At 31.6% G+C, this 24,571-nt stretch overlaps 1 protein-coding gene across 1 annotated transcript in view; it reads right to left on the reverse strand.

Annotated features, from left to right (window-relative positions):
- Positions 1–24,571, reverse strand: part of LOC118183155 (uncharacterized) — a 39,392-nt gene that overhangs the window by 5,540 nt on the left and 9,281 nt on the right. The window contains exon 2 of the mRNA XM_085817316.1: positions 7,345–7,558. Coding sequence (XP_085673442.1) covers positions 7,345–7,558 — 214 coding nt within the window. The remainder of the gene's footprint in view (positions 1–7,344; positions 7,559–24,571) is intronic.

Consider the following 24,571-nt stretch of genomic DNA (forward strand, 5'->3'; position numbering starts at 1 on the left):
TAGGGAGCCCAAGGTGGTAACATTATATGAGTGTATTTCTAGCCCTCTCGGGAAACAATATCTGGCAATCCAGCCCCTTGCCTGATATGGGGGTCTTCTCAGTGTAACCAGATCGTGTAGTGTTGTATGATGGAGCACGTGTACAAGTGCTTACTTACCAGTTCACTGATGTTGATGAGGAAGTTCCTGCTGCTCCTGACTGCAAAATGAAAGTAGATTGCACAAATCTGGAAAGCTCACAATGCACTGACTGCAAAGATTTTCAGAATTGTGTCGAAGAATAGAATTCATATAGACTCAATTTATCCTGAACTGACGAACTAAATGTACTTCCTTCACAGAAAGTGAAATTTACTCACAACACTGTCTGATACAAGAATAAGTTTAGCCATAAACAGTTGACTGCAGCAAAACGTGCAACAAAGTTGATCATATAAGGTCAGAGACAGTAGCACAGGGAAATGTATCTTATATTTTTTATTCTTCAGTTTTTCCTTTCTCACACAATATTGTGCATAATGTGCCTTTTATGTGGCATAACATACAGTTTATGCAGTTAAATACCTTCCTTCCTATTTTGAGAAGAGCACCAAGATCATAATTCTGTTTATTACTGATAGCCCTCCCTCAATGGTTGCCATCAATATACAGTCAAAAGTCGTTAATTCGGACACCCACAATCCAGAATGATCTATAATCCGGACCTCGAAGCTACAAACTTTCTGCGCATGCGTCGTGTTGACCTTTACGGCTGCGAATATGCGTATGCGCATAATACATTTACGCATGCACGTTTAATGTATAACGGACAGTATAAGCTAAGCTAAAATTATCTAATTCAGATAATGTTGCAGATTACGTTGTTTCTTAATCTTCGAATTGGATCCGGCTTATTATTTTTTGCAGACTGTTAGAGCAATTTTATAAAAGCAAGCTTGAACTTTCGATTATGTCAAATAGAATTTCCGACATATATTTACTAATATGTAAAGGATCTAAAAAGCGAAAGTATGTTTCGAAGTCCATTAAACAAAAAGTGGAATTGCTGCAAAAAATGGATAAAGGCATATCCTTATTTTCTCTAACCATTCTGAAACCTGTTTATCAATTTCAGGCTGCTCTGCGGCAGAGGGGAGGGGACGCCGCGGCGCGCAATGAATTGGAAGTTGATCTGTCAGCACTATCCTTATCTTCAGGGCAGAGGTTTTATTTTATTTGGCTTATTAATTCTTACTAAATGTAGTATTTCATCTCAATGTACTCTGTCTTTGATATGATTTAAATCAAATTGTTCGTCATTATAATTCGCTTCCGAAAGTGAAGAGGTTATTGAAAGCAAAAAAATTTCGTTTGACAAATTAGTCGGTATTCTCGACACAGCAATTATAGGACTTGAACAGCGGAACTTTGTAACTGAAGAAGAAATTATGTCTGTTTATAGAATTAAAAAGAAAGTATTATCACATAAAACGAAGCAACTTAAACAACTTACATTGAAAGAAATGTTTAATAAAGTAAACAAATAAATATTAAGCTTTTTTTTTTTTTTTTTTGTAAATTTTGATACCCTTTAGATCATAATTGCTCTTTATTTCATAAATTACGGTTTCATATTTTTAATTTTATAATTTCTGCAAGCCATCTTACCAGATTTAAACTGATGATCTATAATCCGGAATCGCTGAAGTCCCGACGAGTCCGGATTAACGACTTTTGACCGTACTAATAAAACAGATAATCATTTTAATAAAATTATAAGAGGTAATAGCAGAAACAAAGCATATTAAGTTTTTTCCTTAAAAATAATGTTATAAATATTACACTGGAAAATATATCATTTTGAGTAAGATGAAAATTTCATAATGTATTCAATTTTTACATTCAAGTGTCATTAGAAGATTTAAAACATGAAGAAGGGGGCTTAATATCATACATATTTCAGCTATACTTCCATTTCCTAGAAAAAGAAAAACATTTATGTACAACAAGCAGGAAATTTTATAATATACAAATGGAATTATGATATTCACAAAATGACAACAAATTATTTTTTTTAAATTCTTATTTGTATTGCAAAATTTATTTGTCTTGTTCATACTTTTACTGTTCCTGTAAAAGCTTTAATATTTTAAAAACAACTTTAAAAAAATCTTTATCAGCAAGTGAGATACCTGTGAATACTTTTCAAAGGAAAAGCACAGGTCTGCTTTAAATATGCTAGAACATTAAGTAACTGGTTAACCAGCCATCATAAAGATGATAATGAAGTATCTTGATTTTGTGAAGATCCACAATACACTCCTTACGTAGATTCGTACCAATCATTGGTGATCTGGAACTAGTTAATGAGTTAATGATCATGACCTAATACAACTCCTGGGGGAAAAAAAAACAAAAAAAAACACAAATTTAGGCCAGTCAAAAAAGTTTCTAGCAATGCCAAAAAAAAAAAAAAAAAAAAAAAAAAAAAAAATTGACATTTTGAATTCCAATTTCAAGCTTAGTTTCCCAACCTCTTCCTTTATGGAATGGAAGCAAGAAATTCTGAAGGGAATCGAAATTGCACTAAATAATATTCATAGTTTCAAACAAATGAGCACTTGGAGCAAGTTAAACAACAAAATTTCTAAGTTCAAGACAAAATTCAACATTACAAAAATTGACAAAGCCAATAATTACGTTAGCATCAATCTGAAAATTTGTTTATTTTTCTCTAGTTAAAGGAGAACTTAATTCACCTACTCTTATTATATTTCAAAATGTAAAGAAAAAGCTGCTATTAACAAACTTTATGCTTTTCAAAATCATAGTTTCAAACAAATGAGCACTTGGAGCAATTTAAACAACAAAATTTCTAAGTTCAAGTCAAAATTCAACATTACAAAAATGGACAACGCCAATAATTACGTCAGCATCAATCTGCAAAATTTTTTATTTTTCTCTAGTTAAAGGAGAACTCAATTCACCTACTCTTATTATATTTCAAAATGTAAAGAAAAAGCTGCTATTAACAAACTTTATGCTTTCAAAAAAGACTTCATCTATCACTTAATTCTAAGAATAATAGATTTGTAAACTTATATGCACTAGTACCTAAATTTCACAAGCACCCTATTAAATTCAGATTTATTGCTAATGAATCTGAATTTAATAGAATCTTGTGATTACAAGAAATCACAAGAAGAATTTCGATCATGTCTTTTACATTTAAACTGAAGATTTGTAAGCTTATTTTTTGAAAAAGCTAATGAGCTCCTACAGCTAGATAGTAACTTCCCTATTATTAATGCTATTAAAAATCTCAAAATAAGTAATGTCACTTGCTATTTCTTTGAAAATATATACAGTTCTCTACTACTAGAAGAAACTTCTAATGAGTATTTTAGAACACATAATTTTTTTTCTAAATATGCTTGATATTTTAGATTGTAATAGCTGGAAAAATTATTTCAATTACATGTTCTTTCCTAATTACATTAAATTTTAGGATACTTTATTTCTACAAATCAGATGTATACCAATGGATGTAAATTACTCATCAACTGTGCAATCTATATTTATTTTCAACAGAATTCAAAATTCTTCGTTTACTTCCATACAATGATTTATAAAAATTTGCTTTCACTTTCATATATATTGATAATATACTATCCTTTAACAATTTTAATCTCTTAGAAAACAATATTTACCATAAATGTCTGAAATTAAAAAAAGACATACTCAGATCAATTAGAAGAAGATTATTGATCTCTGCATTCTTAATCTAAAAGAATTACAGCTTTGTAACAACAGAGATTCCAGCTTTACTACTATAAAACTTACTAACAGGTTTCCTAACATTTCCAAAAAAAACTGTATATAATACTATTAATAATCAAATAAAACACATTAAAGATATTTGTACAGAAGTAGAATAAAATGAAATTTTAACACTTATAGACACGTTAAAAGATAATCAAGTTCCACTTCATGGAGTTCTAATGATATGAAGGCCATTCTTAAACCTGTATTTTAGGAGGAATGGTACAAATGCGTGAGAAAGAATTTCATAGTGCATAAATGTAAATACAGTACAAAGTCCGAAATATGGACATCCATTATCCGGAATGATCTAAAATCCGGACCTCAAAGCCACAAACTACTTTTTTTTTATATGCTTTACACATGCGCATTCGATTTTTCCTTCCATAATAAAACATTTGAAGATTTTCACTTAAAAATTCCGATTCTTAATTTCCCTTAGGCACTAAATAAAATACCTCGTTATGGAAAAACAATCATGTAAGCATAAATTTGTGAGATTAATAATTTGTCTCTATAGCTGAGTATCTGTTTGGCATATATCTCAAACTGAAACATTCACCTATTTTATATCCCTGATGCTGACCTGGCGAGTCATTATTTACTATATTTTGCTTTCATCACCGCATGTTTATCAATATAGGACAGCTTCAGTAATAACTCATGCAGCGGTGTCTAAACTTTTTTTTATATTAGTAGTTGAATAACAAGTGTATGGCAACCTTTTATGCAAACATTACGCTTAGTGATGATTATAGATTTTTAAATGCTCTAACAAATGTTGACGAGGAAACATTCAACAAAAATTTCTTTTCATATGCTAAAAATAGATTTTGTTAATGAAACTCATAGGCTATTTAGTGCTATTTTATTTAAGAATAACTGATATGTTATTCATCATAAACCCAGAAGGGGCGGCAGAATATGTCGACACCGGACAGCAGAATTTAGGGAAGCACCAAGCGGCAAAATTAAGGGATGAGAAGTTTTTTTATGATTTAGGGAAAGCACTGGAATGCAAAGTTTAGGTGCGGTAAAAATTTAGAACTTAGGATGGCACTTTGTAACAGAATTTAGGACCTGTACAGACTGCACCAGACAGTATTTACCGCCGGCCCTAGAAAAAGCGCTAAGTATATGCGAGAGTTCATTTATTGAGGACTCAGTTTTAAGCATGTGCAAGAAATAAACATACATATAGTAAATAACTAAACTAATACAATTCAGGCTTAATTCAGTATGCAATAGGAGCAAGACAAAATTTAGTGAAACAATTTGGCTTTTGTTGCCAATCTTGTGATACAATGCCAATAATGTATAACGGATGCTATTAAACCAGGCTAAAATAATCTTTACTGATTCTAAGGCATTTCAGTTAATGTAGCAGACTGCACTGCTCCCTAATCTTCTAGTTTGATCCACCTTATTATTTTTTGCAGATTGTTATTATTAAGGCAATTTTATAAAAACTAAGCTTGAACTTTCAATTATGTCAAAAAGAGTTTCCAATTCTGGAGCTGCCAAAGGATCTACAAAGCGAAACCACGTTTCGATGTCCATTAAACAAAAAGTGGAACTGCTGCAAAAAATGGATAAAGGCATATCCATCTCAAAATTATGGGAGGAGTATGGTATTGGAAAGTCAACTGTATATGACATGAGAAAAAAGAAAAAGGAACGCTTTGAATTTTTTTGTGGACGCAACTTAAACAACTTACATTAAAAGAAATGTTTAATAAAGTAAACAAATAAATATTAAGCCTTTTTTTTTTTTGTAAATTTTGATACCCTTTAGATTATAATTGTTCTTTATTTCATAAACTACGATTTTATAATTTTAATTGTATAATTTTTGCATGCCATCTTACCAGATTTAAAGTGATGATCTAATATCCATCCCAAATCCAGAATTGCCGAAGTCCCGACGAGTCCAGATTTCAGACTTTGTACTGTAGTATTATTTTTGTAAAATTTGTATATTTCTATTTACGTTTCTGTTCTTTCTTTGACTAAAAAATGGGCAATGCTTCATTTTTTTAGTTGCTAATGTCTGCTGAGTAGCATAAAGATTTTTCCATTAAAACATTTATTACTTAATTTTCATTTTTCATTACTTAAATTTAAAAGTCACATTTTTCTTTCAATTCAGTTTTTCTTGGGCGGGGGAAGCAATACTACATGGTGATGACATAAATTCACCAAAAGCAACCCTGACTTCACATTCCTTTGTTCCTTCTAAAAAATTCCAGATTATAATGGTCGTTTGTTTTACCAGAGGTTCAACGAAACCCATGAAATTATATTTTGCTCGGTATTCATTGCTGCAATTATTTCTTTCCTTTGTATTTAATGGCAAGAATTTTTTAATTTATTATCTAAGTACAATAAATTAAAAAAATTTTAGATACTCTATATTTTTTAACATTCATTTGAAATTTATTCACTTGCATTAGCATGTTTAGGACCGAATATGTTTTTTTTTTAGTGGGTTGGATTTGTTCTGTAGGGGAGGAGTTTTTAATTTTCAGGGGTACTGAAAGTATTTATATTATTAATTCAGTGCCTCAGATAATTTTCAGTTTATAGAAACAGAATAAATCTGCCAAGAAAAAGTGTATTGTTATAAGAAGGTTTTACCTTCTCTTGACGATGTAAAAGTCTGAACATAATAATACCACTTTTTCCATTTTTTAGTTATTTATACCACTGTATTTTAATTTACATGATAAGGCAAAATATATTTTGACTCTATTCTTAGTTTTTAATTAAAAAAAATTCAGTTTGCTCTATTTATAATTTGCAGTACTATTAATTTGCTCAATTATTAATTTATTGTTTATTCTTTTACCTGATTACTTTTAGTTTTAATATATAGTATATATATATATATATATACTATATAAAGATCGAGTTCAAAAGGAATAGAAATCTCGATTATCCTAATAGAGGAAAAAGGTGTAGGTTAAAAATTAAATGTCTTAATAACAAAAGTGAAATAGTTTTAGAGTGATGAAACATGTCAAGTTAAGCTTTTTGTACAGAAAGTTGAAACTTGTTACAACAATAGTACAATCATTAAAATAAAAATAAATCTAATAGAAGGAATGAAAAAATTAATAAAACAAGCAATGAAAAATGACACATGAAAAAAAGAAAAACAATAATCACCCCATTTAATGTTTCAAACAAACAGACCTTGTCATGGGAAAGTATTTGAAACACCAAACTGGGTCGATTGATAAGTGCAGAACAACATGTTTCATTCCTCTTGACAATGTAAGATTTTAAACCATTTTAAATATATTTCCTTTATGACATTAAAATATTTTCAACAAAACTGAACTAGAGATAGGCTATTCAAGCCAAATGAACTATTCAATATTTGAAGTTTTTACACCTAGTGCAATTCCATTACACAAAAGAAGTTCAAGAAGATGGTCAAAAGGCATGCAACAGCCAAAGAACCAGATCTATGAATTTTCAAATAAAAATAAGATTATAGTAGAACAAACGAAAAAAAAGGGAAGGGAAATTTAATCTTACATGGGCTGAAAAATTCCTTTTGCAAACAATGCAAGTTTTTGATAACAGTTGAAAGAATATATTTGTCAATTTGATGAAAGGCACACAGCATTACAGTATATTCACCATCATCAAGAGCAATTTTAAAGACAATGTAGTTTAAAATAAACAGTATTTTCATCAGGATATGTATCATTATGTCCTTCAATGGCAAGCAGTACCATCTGGAAAGACCCTGCAAAAAAAAAAAAAAAAAAAAAAAAAAAAAAAAAAAGACACCTGGTTTAGTCATGAATTTGTTTCCCTGAATGGACAAATACCAAAAACATTCTTAATTATGCTAAACTATTGCAATCCATACAAAGATAAGCAAGTTCAACTGATTTTCCACACAAATTAAAACCTAAAAGCTGATGCCAAACAACTAAGTTATTAAGAAGCGCGAGATGGCATGTTATGACATTACAGAAGTGATAAGCTCCCTAGTAAAGTCTGTATTTGACATTACAAAGCTTTTAACTTTATGAACAATGTCAAGGAAAAAAATTAAAAACGCCAGTATGTCTCACAACACAAAGTGAAACAGAAAACTTAAACTAAGTTTACAAAATGCATTAAAGAAAGCATGTACAATCAGTCAAAAAAGAAATGAGACAGTTCTATATTCTCTATTTTACTGGGCCGACTGACAAAACTTAACTTGCATTTTTCATGTCTCAGAAGCCCGACTAAAGACATACCGCATATTCTGGCATAGAACGCACACTTTTAATACAAAAAATATGATGTGTATACCACATGTCTTCCTTGTACGGAATATTATATTATACGCATTTTTTCTTGCATTTCATTGAAACTTATTGGATTGAAATAAATCTACTTCGTCGATAGCGCATAAACCACAATCGAATAAATGCACTCTTTAAAATTCACTACATTTGTTTACCATAGCAACACTCTGGCGCTACGTTCACTTAACAGCATTATATTTTGTTTATATTATAACTCAGAATGCACAAAATTTATATCATTTGAAGAATTATCTAATCTTTGCCACATATTCTATTCAAATACTACAATAAATATAGAACGATGTATAAAAGAAATTAAGCAAACGAAACAAAAAAGAAACAGTTTTTCACAGATGATTGAGTATTTCTCATTCAATTAATTCAGTTCTCACTTTGCGACAAGGCAAAAATACATAAAAACTCAAAATATCTATATTAAAAATTATGAAGTAAATCTTAAACACTTATTTCCTAAAAAAAAAAAAAAAAAAAAAAAAAAAAAAAAAAAAAAAAAAACCAGAAAGGATTAAGCATGATTTAATTCGCTATAATAAATGAGGGTGTTATCTTTGTTGATGCAAAGCTTAGTATCTCTAAATTCGCAACAAATCCACTGTTCTGCTAAGTTTCAATTGTAAATATATATCGGCGCTATGGTAAAAAAATTTAGGCTTAGCCGCACTTAAACTTTTAAATTGTTGATAATTCTACAAATGTCGCATGCAGATTTACTAAAGGCATAAAAACCTTAACCAGAAGATAAAAACAACATAATTCAATCATTTTCAAAGCAAAAAATGCACAATTTAAAAACACACAAGAATAATGAAACAGATCACTGAGCCGAGTAACAGAGTGGATATATATATTTATATACTTTTGGTGTAGTCAATTGCAACCAAAATAAGAGGTGCACATCTAACATGTTACAGCAGTCCTATATACAAAATGAACCTGAATTTTTTTTAATTAAAATTAAAAGAATCATACATTCGGTATTTAGAGGATTAACATTACAAAAACAAGATCACGGACTATACAGAATAACTCTTAATTGAAATACTGAATTTTCCTATGCTATCCAAGTCCTTAACCAACCAATTATTTGTGGAAAATACCTCCGATGAAGAGAGGAAGCTATGAAAAGGAGTCAAAAGAACACAATATAATGCTTACTGGCCAAGGCAAAGGATGTCCAGACACCGAGTTGCTAATAAAAGCAGAGTTTTGCGGACATTTAAAACTAAGCAGGCTAATCATGGGCAAAGTTTCTGGTAAAAAACGAGAGAATAATTCTACTTACTTAGTAACTTCATTGTTAATAATAATAATAAAAAGCTCTCTCACTGATCTTTAGAAAATAGAAAGTTTGGATATTATCGAGTTAAAACTGAGTCTAGAGAAGAAAAGAAAAATTTCATATTACATCCAAAAGGACCTTTTTTTTTTTTTAACGTTTTGTGTGCTACCTTTATTTATTAAATATCATATTCTTCGCACTTAAACCATAAAATTCAGTTCAACAGGAATATCACAAAATTTTAAAATTAGCATATCTTTAGAATTTTTTATATACAGTCAGTCTAGCACGCTGGAGATAAAAATGCTTTTTTTCCCCTCCGTACAGTGTTGCCATTCCTCGCTTTGAAATCGTTGAGTTTCTTTATAAAAAATTCTTTGAAGTCTGAGAAAATATGAAATACATAATAACACAAATTCCAAATTTGGGCTTCCAGATGTCCATATTCGGGTGGTGATGTACGTTATTCAAAATTGGATGCCTCTAGGTACCGTTGCTTTAACACAACGCGAGAAACATACTTTTATAAAGTTTTTTCTTTATTTAATTTCTTAAATATAATACAGAGCTCTAATATTTGGTGGCAACAATTTAAAAAGCGATTCGCCATTTACAGTGAGTCAACAAAAATGAACACAAAAGTCAACACAAACACATGCAAAAATGAAATTAACAGCCCTTCTGAGTAAATTGTTCCTTAAAAAAAAAAAAAAAAAAAAAAAAAAAAAAAAAAAAACTCAATTTTCTTTTAAATAATGATTTCTAAATTACTCAAATAAAATTTTTTTATGTATAAATTGTAGACCAATGAATATGTTTTAAATTCATTTCACTTTTAAAATAAAACAATATTAATTATAAATGGAGAGGAATAAAGGAAATCAGAAGAAAATATATGGTTTCTCTAACTGAAGAAAAAGTCACTCAGTTGCCAGTATAAGAGTCACAAATTTTTATTTGATTGGAACATAACTTCTAAACACAAAACAATAGATATAAGATGTACTTATTCATATTTATGTGTAATCATGTTAATCACATATTCATTAATTTATTTTAAAAACTTCTTTATACTTATAACATGGCTCATTATTTTTAAAACAATATAAATTTGGGCTTTCGGCTCTCGAGCTTTCATAAAATCTATCACGCAGCTACCATCGTCTGGAAGTTTGGCCATCCCTGTTATATGACATTATACTTTTATGTTATACAGTCAAAAGTCGTTAATTCGGACACCCATAATCCAGAATGATCTATAATCCGGACCTCAAAGCTAAAATCTATCTGCGCATGCTGTAACAGCTTTAAATAATATAAAAATCTTGTAGTTTAAATAATTTAAATAGATGAACATTAAGGTATTTAAAAATGGCAATATTTGAAAACAGATTCAAGTGCCTCGTGCGACTCTCGCACGAAGAATGTAATTTATTTTTAAATGCTAGAATATGTTTTGTCTTCTTGTTTGTATGTCGCCATTTTTTTTAGTGTTAAATAAAAGTTATTGCTGTGTTCCATCATTGGAGTTGCTTCATTTCGCCAAAGAAGTATCACAATGCGCATAGGCGTTTACGCGTGCGCGCAATACCTTTACGACTGCGCATGCGCAGAATACGTTTTCGCGTGCGTGTTTAATGTATAACGGACGGTATAAGCTAAAATTATCTAATTATCTATTTCAGTTAATGTTGATGATTGTGTTATTCCTTAATCTTCGAATTGGATCTGGCTTATTATTTTTTGCAGACTGTAAGAGCAGTTTTATAAAAGTCAGCTTGAACTTTCGATTATGTCAAATAGAATTTCCGATGCTGGAGCTCCCAAAGGATCTAGAAAACGAAAGTATGTTTCGATGTCCATCAAACAAAAAGTGGAATTGCTACAAAAAATAGATAAAGGCATATCCTTTGTTTATCTAACCGTTCCGAAATCTGTTTATCAATTTCACGCTGCTCTGCGTGAGGGGGGCGGGGGGATGGGGGGGGGGCGTCGCAGCGCGCAATGAACTGGAAGTTGATCTGTCAGCACTATCGTTATCTTCAGGGCAGATGTTTTTATTTTATTCGGCTTATAATTCCTTACTAAAGGTAGTATTTCATCTCGATGTACTCCTTCTTTGATATGATTTAAATAAAATTCCTCGTCATAGATTTCATTATAAATATCACGAATACAAATTAAATAGTTTTTTGGTTACAAGTTTCTAATTTTGGCTATGCGTAATGTATGCTTTACGCATGCGCGCATTGAAAGAAATGTTTAATAAAGTAAACAAATAAATATTAAGCTTCTCTTTTTTTTGTAAATTTTGATACCCTTTAGATCATAATTGCTCATTATTTTATAAATTACGGTTTCATATTTTTAATTTTATAATTTCTGCATGCCATCTTACCAGATTTAAACTGATGATCTATAATTCGGAAAAATCGATAATCCGGAATCGCCGAAGTCCCGACGAGTCCGGATTAAAGACTTTTGACTGTAATACCTACAGAAATTTTAAAATGTTCAGTTTTGTTTTCTAAAATGTTTTAATTTTAAATAATCTTTATGATTTTCAATACTGTCTTTTTAAATGCTACTGATAGATGAGCATGACCATGGACTTCACATATTACAATTTCTGCAAATAGCATCACAAAAAGTATGAGCAAAGTAAGTTCTAGAAATGTACATTCAATTATTAGGGAAGATGTCCAATCCAGAATCAGTGAGGTCCCTTTGCTGAACTCTTTGTCACTATTTAACCCTTTCGGTCCTAATGGGAACATACATCCCAGAGATAGATTTCATACCCTATTGGGAAAATAAAAACCGTTTTTAAATGGGTTTTTACATTTGCTGAGTTTTTAAGCAATTAGGGAACAAATATATGATTAAAACCTGGCAACACTTTTAGACTGCAGATGGTGCACTTATGCTTTTGAGCACACCGATTAATCAAGATTCGATTTGTCTATTTTTTTAAGTTTTACAGTAAGTACAATTATATTTAAGGCATACTTAGTATGAAATAGTTCTTATTGTTCTTATTAAGTAGTAATTTATCATTCTTAATGTCGGATTTAAGAAATTTTGAATAAATTCTTTTTGTAATAAATTCTTTTTTTTTTTTTTTTTCTTTCTGTCCCAATCGTATTTAATGTATTAAATATATGGGCTAATATGTCCCACCAGTAATTAATTACTACATACTGATATACAGTCAAAAGTCTTTAATCCAGACTCGTCGGGACTTCGGCGATTCCGGATTATAGATCATCAGTTTAAATCTGGTAAGATGGCATGCAGAAATTATACAATTAAAAATATGAAATCGTAATTTATGAAATAAAGAGCAATTGTGATCTAAAGGGTATCAAAATTTACAAAAAAAAAAAAAAAGCTTAATATTTATTTGTTTACTTTAATAAACATTTCTTTTAATGTGCGCATGCGTAAAGCATACACTAGTCGAGATTAGAAAATTGCAACCAGAAAACTATTTTATGCGTATTCATGATATTTATAATGACGAGGAAATTGATTTAAATCATATCGGAGTACATCCAGATGAAACACTACATTTAGTAAAGAATTATAAGCCAAATAAAATAAAAACATCTGCCCTGAAGATGAGGATAGTGCTGACAGATCAACTTTTAGTTCATTGCGCGCCGCTACGTTTCCCCCCTACCCCCGCAGAACAGCGTGAAATTGATAAACAGATTTCGGAATGGTTAGAGAAACAAATCACCTCTCTGTCACTTTCTTCATGCCTTTATCCATTTTTTGCAGCAATTCCACTTTTTGTTTAATGGACATCGAAACATGCTTTCGCTTTGCAGATCCTTTGGCAGCTCCAGAATCGGAAATTCTATTTGACATAATCAAAAGTTCAAGCTTACTTTTATAAAATTGCTCTAACAGTCTGCAAAAAATAATAAGCCGGATCCAATTCAAAGATTAACCTTTTGAAGACGGGATGGCCATTATAGTGGCCATGCCTTTTAAGGTTAAGGAATAATTCAACGTGCAACATTAACTGAAATAGAGAATTAGATAATTTTAGCTTAGCTTATACCGTCCGTTATACATTAAACACTCATGCATAAACGTATTACGCGCATGCGCATTATGCGTTTACACATGCGCAGAAAGTTTGTAGTTTTGAGGTCCGGATTATAGATCATTCCGGATTATGGACGTTTGGATTAAAGACTTTTGACTGTATTATGTTTTATATCAACTAGAGTATGGGACAAAGTTTATGTTTTGTAACATTCATATTATATATTACCATAAATTTTAGTTTTGTTTTCTGAGAAAGAGTAATATCCCAGATGATTGGGACAAATAGTCCCAGTTGACAATACAATTGGGACGCATTATCCCAGGAGATTTCCAAAAAAAATGGAAAAGTAAAAAAACTTTAAACTCATAAAACACTTTTTTTAGCATATCAACATTAAACTAAACTACTTTTCATAGTTAATCATGCAAAAGTCGGGTCAAAAGGGTTAAAGAGAAATGATTTACCACAATATTTACTACATATAATAATATGATAGCATCAGCTGATATACTGCTCATCAAACGATGCTTATGAGCATACAGAAGAAGATATATTACTTTAAACACATATGCATATATCTGTATTATAAATACAAATTTATAAGTGCTACAGGTATTTATTTCTGCTTTTAATGTTTGAAAAAAAAAAAAAAAAAAAAAAAAAAAAAAAAACCCTTTAGTTCAGATAATAGACTGAGGTTCCAACAAATATAATTTACGCACTCTGAAAGTTTCTATGTAAAAGATTATTATGATACATTCCGAGTAACCCCACCTCCACAAAAAGTCAAAAATGAGTATTGGTAATTTTCAGGGAACAGGGAAAAAATGTTTGCTTAGCTATTTTTACACTTTACAGTTCTTACCATGATCATAAATAATCACAAAATCAAGCATTTGATAAATAGCAAGAAATTTTGGTACTTTACTGTTTCGCCAGCGCAAATCTCGCCAAGCAGACTTTATTGGCGAAAACACATATTATACACATAAAAAATTTTGACAAATGTTAGTTCTAAGAATTTTTTATTTTGAAGGTATAAACATTTTTATTGTCGTTTAAAATTTTGTAAAAAAGCCAATAAATTTGTAAAAAGACATTAATTTAAGAATTTACTAAGCTTTCATCATACAACATCCTGACTCGCCAGTTCATATCACGTGATCCCGAGTGATCTATCTCATTTCACGTAAGCTACGCTACAAAAATATAATTATCTACATTAATTTCAAGTTAAATCTTAATTTGGAATACAAGTTTAAATGCAAGAATTATTTTAATTCTTACTAATAGCTAACTCAGAAATTAAAACTGCAGTGCTTTACTTCGCTAGTGCATTCTCATTAGAATGGATGAATTTAATTCTTGACTTCGCCTTTTCTACATTTTCGCCATTGGATGAGCACTGTGATTGCATCCTAATTGACTTAATTACCGCAAATGGCCTTAGGGCATAAAATTGAACTATCTGCTAAAAATTGTATGTAACTATATGTAAGTGCTGAAAAAAACAATCCATCTGTTAAGAAATGGCTGCGACTTTTTTGAAAATCAGGTGCAAAAGGTTACCAGCGAGGATATTACGTTTGGCATCAGTTGTACCATTATTGGCAACTTTAATGCATGCGCCAGAAAAACGGAAAAGTACCGAAATTTTTCAAGAAAGAACAAAAGTTTACATGGCTGATACTAGGATTTTTACAGTAAGTGGATGCTGTTTGGCTAAATGTAGTGTGTGTAAATTTACTAGTACTCAAAACATGTTTATGTTATGCACGTGCAGGAGCTGGCAGTTATCCCACACAAAGTTAAAAATCTGATGTGGACACGTTATTATATATATGAAGTTAGATTCCATTATTTGTCAAAAATATTTTTTTGTTTTTGTTTAGTCTACATTTTAGGGTGCCCCTTGGATTATCACCAAAATGTTGTTTCATTTATGGTAACCTGAGTAGTTGAATGTTATGGAAAACCCAACAAGACGTGACTGGTTGCATGATTGCAGCAAATTTGACTGATGCGAGAATATTTGTAAGGGCTTACACCTGTGTTGGATGTCAATTAAAAAGTACGTTGCGTATTTTGAGCTTTGCACCATAAAATGGCTGCCGGTGATAAACTGGGTGTTTGATGATATAAAACTAGAGAGCGGAATTTAAAAGCGGTTGAGGACAGAAGAAAAGAAATTTTGTGGATGTAATTCAATGAAATATTTTACCTGGAACAACGATCACATCCAACTGCTGGAAGTCGTACAATTGTCTTTTAGATAATGGCTTCATTCACTTCTCAGTAAATCACGCAGTGACATTTATGGATCCAGAAATTGGAGCTCATATCAACATTATTGAGAGTATGTGGAATGCAATAAAGAGGGATTTTCTCAAGAAATGCCACTGACAGTCTAGCACTAAGAAGGATATTTTTTACTCTTTTTTTTTGAGAATTTATGTGGTGACAGCAGTATGCAAATTCTAGTACAGATAATTTTAGAAAGTTAAGGAATTTTGTGTCCACAGACTGAAGACACAGAAATTTCTAAATAAGGTAAGTCGATATTTTTTTTTTTGTAGTGCGTGTTAGAACCCAGCCTCAATTGTTATCTTTCTTTTCATAGTTTATCACTGTAAGAGTAGCAACCATCTGATCTTTGTTGTAGTGCTACGGATTTTGAAAATAAATATGACGCTTTGGAATTTTATATGTAAAGCTATTTTATTTTAAGTTTAAAAGAAAGGAGAACGGTTAGTTCTGGCAAATCTCGAACAGTGCATGAATGAAATAACATATATTTTCTTTTTTATGTTATTTCATTGTGTGATTTAAAATGCAGTTTACTGAGCTTCGATTGGCTATAACATTTGTTCAATTTTGGCAATGAGCAACTTTGTTTTAACCTTTTATGACATCATCATTCTCCTGATTTCTTTAAAGTGAAAATCAATTGATACGTATATGGACACCGAGTTCGTGCAATTCTTTGACTTGCTATTTTGGTTATGTGTAGCGGCCATCTTAAAATTGCGCCTTGCTGGCGAACTGCCAATTTTCACCAAGGAGCACTCTAAAAAATATTTTTACCTTTTTTCCTCCCCCAAAATTTAACATCGCCAAAACATGAATATTTCGTCATTTATAGCACTTCTGTAATTGGAAGTATATGTCTACGTCCAACACCTGCTATAAAAAAGGACAGATAAGAACTTTTAATATGGAAAAGGCATTGGTTATATATAGACGGGTAAGAGAGTTTATATAGGTATGTTTGGCGTGGTCCGATTGCAATAAAAAAGGCAGGTGCATAACTACATGTTATACGAGTCCTCACACACAAAGCTTCAACGTTCTACACATAATCGTTTTTTAGTTATGCGAAATACATACGTACATGCAGATGTCACAAAAAAACCCCTTTATTTTGTCCATGCGTACAGATGCCATGCAAAAAGATCATCTAAATGGATTCATAAGCTGTCAAAATGGATATTTTTTTTGAAATATGATAACTAAAGATTTCTGTGATTACAATACTTCCTTTTTTTTGTACAAAGAAGTAAAAATGCACCAAAAACACAGCAATTTTATTAAATATTGAGGTGGTTGAGAGGAAGAATGATGCAGATGGTCAGAAAGTATTATTAGTACCATCATGGTCAATATACAGTACTTAAAATATTGTAGTGGCCCAGTTATTGCATGAGAAATAATAATTTTTTATTTCATATATTTGTTCATGTGTTTAATTATTTTATAAAATTAACTTTAATATTTTGTTAATATTCATATTTCTTTTATGCTGAATGGCAATAAGTAGTTCATATTTATATTTAAATTTCTTTATGCTGAATGGCAACTAGTTCTAGTTCTGATTCATGATTGCTAGGTTTTGGTTTCAAAAACGTTGCTCGTAGCGTCGCATTTCGATAGCTGGTAAATAAAATGCAATAACTTAGCTATTTGTTTATAATTCATGCTGTTCCTAGTCATAAATTAATTTTAAACATTAGTAGCCAAGGCTACATTGTGGTGACCCTGATTAATTTTCGAAATGTCAACAAATGACTCTTCTGAAACTGCTATGAAAGATACGATGCAGTCACTGGAGCTTCATAAGGTGAGTGTAAAAATACCTCCTTTTTGGACTGATAAACCGGAAATATGGTTTTTTCAAGTTGAAGCTCAGTTCAAAATTAGTAATATTGTTTCAGAAGAAACGAAATGTAATTATTTAGTTTCACAGCTTGAACCTAAGTTCGTCGAAAATATTTGGGACATTGTAACGAACGATAGTGCCACAAAATATTCGGATGCTAAAATTAGGTTATTACATTTATTCAAAGAAAGCGAAAATGTACGGATTAAACGTTTGATTACTGGTACAACTTTTGCAGAAGTTGAGATCAGTTGCTACTACAGATGTGTCTGAAAATCTAATCAAAACTTTATGGCTGGAGAAGCTACCTGACTCAATAAAAAATATATTATTAGTTAGTGATGAAGATGTAACCAAGTTAGCATCTATGGCAGATAAAATTAGTGATATGAATCAGAAACCAGAAGTATTTAGTGATAATGCTCCTTCCGTTCCCACAAAAGATTTGTTGCAAAGAATTACCTTTCTTGAACAAAAAATTGATCAAATAACCATTCGCTCAAGACACAGGGATTCGGATTTACGTAATTCACGTTCACGATCTCGAAGTCGATCTCGTAAACGATATGACCCTACTGGCAAATTTTGTTTCTATCACTTTCGATTTGGAGCAAAATGTATTCCAGAGAAATGCCAGCCTCCGTGTGCTTGGGTAAAAAACGATTCCAAAAACCAGGAAAACTCGAACCTGCAGTAGGTTCAGCGGAAAACGCTGCTGCAGAAAATATGAAGGATTGTCGCAAATTTCATTTATTCGTTCGTGACCAAAGATCAAATTTGCACTTTCTTATTGATAGCGGAGCTGACGTAAGCATAATTCCTGCTACTTCACAGAATAAATGTAAAACTGAATACAAACTGTATGCAGCTAATGGCACAGATATTTCCACTCAAGAGTTAGCCCAAATCAAGAGTTAGCATAAAAACGCTAACTCTTGATTTGGGATTACGTTGTGATTTTCAGTTTCCATTCATAATTGCTGATGTCACAAAAGGCATTTTAGGAGCTGACTTTCTTCACAAATATAAATTGCTTATCGATATAAATAAGAAAAAATTAATTGATGGCGTAACACAGCTTTGTGTCCAGTGTGATGTCGCTGCTATTTCCAGTGATTACTCGGTAGCCACATTAAATAAATCCATAAAAATTTTCGATTTACTGTCGAAATATCCTGAAATTTCTAAACCTAACTTTTTTCCTACACAAATTAAACATGGTGTTACATATTTTATTACGACTGATGGTCAACCCGTTTATTCAAAGGCAAGACAGCTTGATCCAAAACGCTTAGCTATAGCTAAAGAGGAATTTAAATTTATGCTTGACAATGGAATAATTCGTCCATCAAACTCCCAGTGGTCAAGCCTCTTGCACCTTGTTCCGAAAAAGGATGGTTCATATCGTCCTTGCGGAGACTACCAACAGTTGAATGCGCAGACGATACCTGATCGATACCCAATTCCTCGCATCGATGATTTTCATCATATTTTAAGAGGTACAAATATTTTTTCTAAAATTGATTTAGTCAAAGCTTGTTTTCAAATTCCCATTGCAGAAGAAGACAAATGTAAAACGGCTATCATCACTCCTTTCGGTTTATACGAATTTAATGTAATGAGTTTCGGTTTAAAAAATGCTCCTGCAACGTTCCAAAGATTTATTCACGAAGTCTTTAGAGGATTAGAATTTGTTTTTCCCTATTTAGACGATATACTCATTGCATCCAGTACCCATGAAGAATACGAATCACCTTAAATTAGTTTTCGAAAGATTACATACATTTGGGTTAAGAATTAATGTTTCAAAATCTGTATTTGCTGTTCCCTAAATCGAGTTTCTAGGCTACCTAATTACACCTAAGGGTTCCCGTCCTTTGCCAGAAAGAGTTCAAGCTATTACTAACTACAAACGACCAGAAACAATTTATGAACTTAGAACTTTTCTTGGAATACTTAACTTTTATCGTCGTTATATAAAGGATGCAGCGAAGAATCAAGCATTGTTACATGCATATCTCAAGGGAGCTAAAAAGAGGGACAAGCGTAAAATCGAATGGACCGAAGAAGCTGAAAAACAGTTTGAAATGTGCAAGAATGACCTGGTGAACACGGCACTGTTGTCTTTTCCCAATTCTGAACTACCTCTGGCGTTATTTACAGATGCTTCAGATACGGCGATTGGCTCAGTGTTGCAACAATATGAAAACTCCTCATGGAAGCCAATAGCATTTTTTTCTAAAAAATTAAGTTATACTCAGCAAAAATATAGCACCTATGATAGAGAACTATTAAGCACATATCTTTCAGTTAGACACTTTAAGCATTATCTAGAAGGAAGAGTATTTACAATTTATACAGATCACAAGCCCTTAATATTCACCTTTCATCAAAAACTTGACAAAGCAGCACCTAGACAGGCTCACCAACTTCAATACATCTCCCAGTTTTCGACTGATATAAAATATGTAAAAGGTGAGAATAATATTGTGGCGGATACATTATCTAGAGTTAATGAAATTTCATCGATAGATTATGATAAATAGCTGATGAACAAACTCAAGATGAAGAACTGAAGAGTTTGCAAACCACTACTTCCTTGAATTTCAAGCAATGTTCTCTACCTTTGGGGAAATATTTGTGGTGTGATACATCAACTAAACATATTCAGCCATATATTCCTTAGGCTTTCAGAAAACACGTCTTTCAACGAATTCATGGTTTTTCACATCCAGGAATAAAATCGACTATGAAATTAATGACATCAAAATTCATTTGGCCTAACATAAAAAAAGATGTACAGTTGTGGAAAAGAACCTGCATTCCTTGCCAAAAAGCTAAAATCAGTCGGCATACCAAAACAAAATTAGGTGAGTTTGAAGTACCACCAGGAAGATTTTCTGTCATCCATATCGATCTCATAGGACCACTTCCACCATCTAAAGGGAATAATTATTGTCTTACTTGCATAGATAGATTTTCGAATTGGATGGAAGCAATTCCTTTAGAAAATATTTCCGCTGAGAACGTCGCAAGAGCCTTTTATAGCAACTGGATTGCGTGTTTCGGAACGCCAAGTAAACTCATTAGTGATCGTGGATCCCAATTTAAAAGTGATACATTATGAGCTTTGTCCAAAATCTGTGGCATCAATTTACAACACACTACTGCCTACCACCCGTCGTGTAATGGCAAAGTTGAGCGCCTTCATCGAACATTAAAAACAGCATTAAAAGCCAACAACAACATATCTTGGACAGACTCGTTACCAACAGTACTTTTGGGTTTGCGTACTGCTATTCAAGAAGACACAAATCATTCTATTGCGCAAGTAGTTTATGGCCAGAGTCTCAGACTTCCTGGAGAGTTTTTCAGCGATCCAAGTATCCAGACAGCATCGGAGACTTTTGCTAATAAACTCCAGAAACTGATGGAAGTTGTTGGACCGAGACTAATTCGTAAAAACTCATCTGAACAGATATTTGTCCATAAAGACTTAAAAACTTGTTCTCATGTGTTTCAGCGAATAGATCGAGTAAAAAAACCTCTGGAACCTCCTTATGAAGGACCATTTCCTGTTATTGATCGCAAGGACAAATATTTTACTATTAGCATAAAAGGAAAACATGTTAATGTATCCCTGGATCGCTTGAAACCAGCATATATTTTAGCTGAGGAAAATTCTCAGTTGATACAACCTGACTACACTAATTTGCAGAGACCAGACTCAAAAACATTCTCGCACAGGCAGAACTATACGTTTACCTGTTCGGTTCAAGGACTGACTAAATTATTTTGATAGTGGTTAACACTGCAATATTAGTTACTACCTATTTCTCCATCTTCGTAACGTAACTTAGTTACTGGTGGGGGAGTAGTGTAGTGGCCCAGTTATTGCATGAGAAATAATTATTTTTTTATTTCATATATTTGTTCATGTGTTTAATTATTTTATAAAATTAACTTTAATATTTTGTTAATATTCATATTTATATTTCTTTTATGCTGAATGGCAATAAGTAGTTCATATTTATATTTAAATTTCTTTATGCTGAATGGCAACTAATTCTAGTTCTGATTCATGATTGCTAGGTTTTGGTTTCAAAAACGTTGCTCGTAGCGTCGCATTTCGATAGCTGGAAAATAAAATGCAATAACTTAGCTATTTGTTTATAAATCATGCTGTTCCTAGTCATAAATTATTTTAAACATCAGCAGCCAAGGCTACAATATAAAATTCCGTCTTCAATAAAAGGATCAGTCACATTAGTTTGTTGAGAATTCAGTAAATTTTAAATTATGCCATCATCTTTCATTAAGTCCACTAAACAATGAATAATTATACCAGTAGCAACATCCTCAAACTGAAATGCTGTGGAACCTCAGATCACAAACATCTCACTTTACGAACAAATTACCTACACCTTGAATGACAGTTGGTCCATTAATTTACAAACACTCAAGTTGGCAATATATGATTGTCAGACATTTTAAGGAAACCATATACCTAGACAAAAATTCTCAAGAAATTTAAATGAAAGCATAGATTAATATAACTGGATTAACAGTTCAAATTTGTCAGAAATCAGCCTTATTAACAGATTGCACATATTTACTACTATTTTATTTGAATTCCTCCAATTTTTTGCTCTTCTGAGGTATTCCCTTGGGTTCAGTGTTCATTAATTAATTTGTTATCCATTTTCTATCTTTAAACTATTAACAGACATTTGTATATTAACTGAATTATATAAATTCTATTATAATTAATATTAAACACGTAATTTTGCGAACATTTATAATATCAAATCAAAGTTATTGAGAAATCAATTAAATTGTTCATATAATACAAGAAGTAAGTACCCAGAAATAATGCAAAACAGTTACCATTACAATTTTTAAAAAATGTGTAATTGTATTCAAATACATAGAAATAAAATAAATAGAAATAAAAATCCTATCAACTATGCAAATAGAAATTAAAATGTTAAAAAAAAAATATTATATGCATTTATCTTTAATCAGCTATTTGTAACCTGCACACCTAAACAACAGCTTGCATAATAAAATGCAAACAAAACTCTTACACTTTTACACCATTTTTCGGTAAAAATATATTTCAGGGTGCCCCTTGGCGAAAACTGGCGACTGGCCAGGAAGGCACAATTCAAGATGGCTAAAATTACAAGTAAAAAAATTGCACAAACTCAGTATCCATGTAAACATTGATTTATTTTCACTTAAAAAAAAAAAAAAAAAAAAAAAAAAAATTAGAAGAATGATGACGTCATGTAATGTTAAAACTATGTTACTCATTACCAAAACTGAACAAAATTTGTAGCCAATCGAAGCTCAATAAACTGCATTTTAAATCACAGAATGAAATAACATAAAAAAGGAAATATTGATTTACCATATTTAGAAATTTCTGTCTTCAGTCTGTGGCACACAAAATTCCTTAACAGTACCAAAAAGTTTCTAAAATTATCTGAACTAGAATACGCATACTGCCATCACCATACAAATTCACAAAAATAAAAGTAAAAAATATTCTCAGTAGTGACGGACTGTAGGTGGCATTTCTTGAATGAACCTTTCTTGCGACAAACCCATCTGAATGATCTTTATGTTCGACCATACCCATTTCCTTCATACAAACAGGACACTTATAATGACTACTAAGTAAATCTTCATTTACACAACAGTCAATTAATGTTTTCCCCTCTTTCATTCCATATTGTATAAAAACTTCACTTTAATCTCATCATGTACAGACATTTAACGGTGTACGGTACAAAATGAGCAATGTACTTCCCAACTGACATCTAATGCTGAAATAAGTCGTTGCAACTATTTTTCCATCTGTCAAATTCACCGCAATCACACAAACAATTATGTCACAATAGGGTTTCCATAACATTCAACTACTCAGGTTACCATAAATGAAACAACAATTTGGTGATAATCTAAGGGGCACCCTAAAATACAGACTAACCCACTTTTCCTTTACATTCACACATTTTGTAAAATACTTATCCAATTCCTTCTTCACCATTTAACAAACACCCACTATCAGAAGTATACTTCTTAACTTCTTAATTGGCAAAATCATCTCTGAGAGATGCTTTTCTATATTTCAGAGAATTAAAAAAACATTCTCGCAGATAACTGAACAGATTGAAGGATTGATGAGCTTTTAACAAATCTGTTTTTGTCAAAGCAATTATCATAAGCACTGAATCATTATCGACATGACAATTACACTTACTTAAAAGCATACTTCACCATTTATTTCCAATTTCTTGACCCACATTTTTAAATCATACTTTAAGATTATATTTTAAATCCTTCAACTCTTAATCGTAATTATAAATCTCAAACTTGCATCATTCATTTCATACATTTTGCATACTGAAAGCCACATTTCTTGAGTACAGCACAAAGGTCTTTAATCCGGACCTCAAACCTACAAACTTTCTGCGCATGCATAATACCTTTACGCATGCACATAATACGTTTATGCATGCGCGTTTAATGTATAACAGACGGTATAAGCTAGACTAAAATGATCTAATTATATATTTCGGTTAATGTTCTAGATTGCGTTCTTCCTTAATCATCTAAATGAATCCGGCTTATTATTTTTTGCAGACTGTTAGAGCAACTTTATAAAAAGTAAGCTTGAACTTTCAATTATGTCAAAAAGAGTTTCCGATTCTGGAGCTACCAAAGGATCTACAAAGCGAAAGCATGTTTCAATGTCCATCAAACAAAAAGTATAATTGCTGGAAAAAATTGATAAAGGCATAACATTTGTTTCTCTAACCATTCTGAAATCTGTTTATCAATTTCACGGGAGGGGGGGGGCATCGAGGCGCAGTGAACTGGAAGCTGATCTGTCAGCACTATCCTCATCTTCAGGGCAGATGTTTTTATTTTAT

Source organism: Stegodyphus dumicola, chromosome 5, assembly GCF_044657685.1.
Source record: "Stegodyphus dumicola isolate Sdum_Otavi_A_Nest chromosome 5, ASM4465768v1".
NCBI lineage: Eukaryota > Metazoa > Arthropoda > Arachnida > Araneae > Eresidae > Stegodyphus > Stegodyphus dumicola.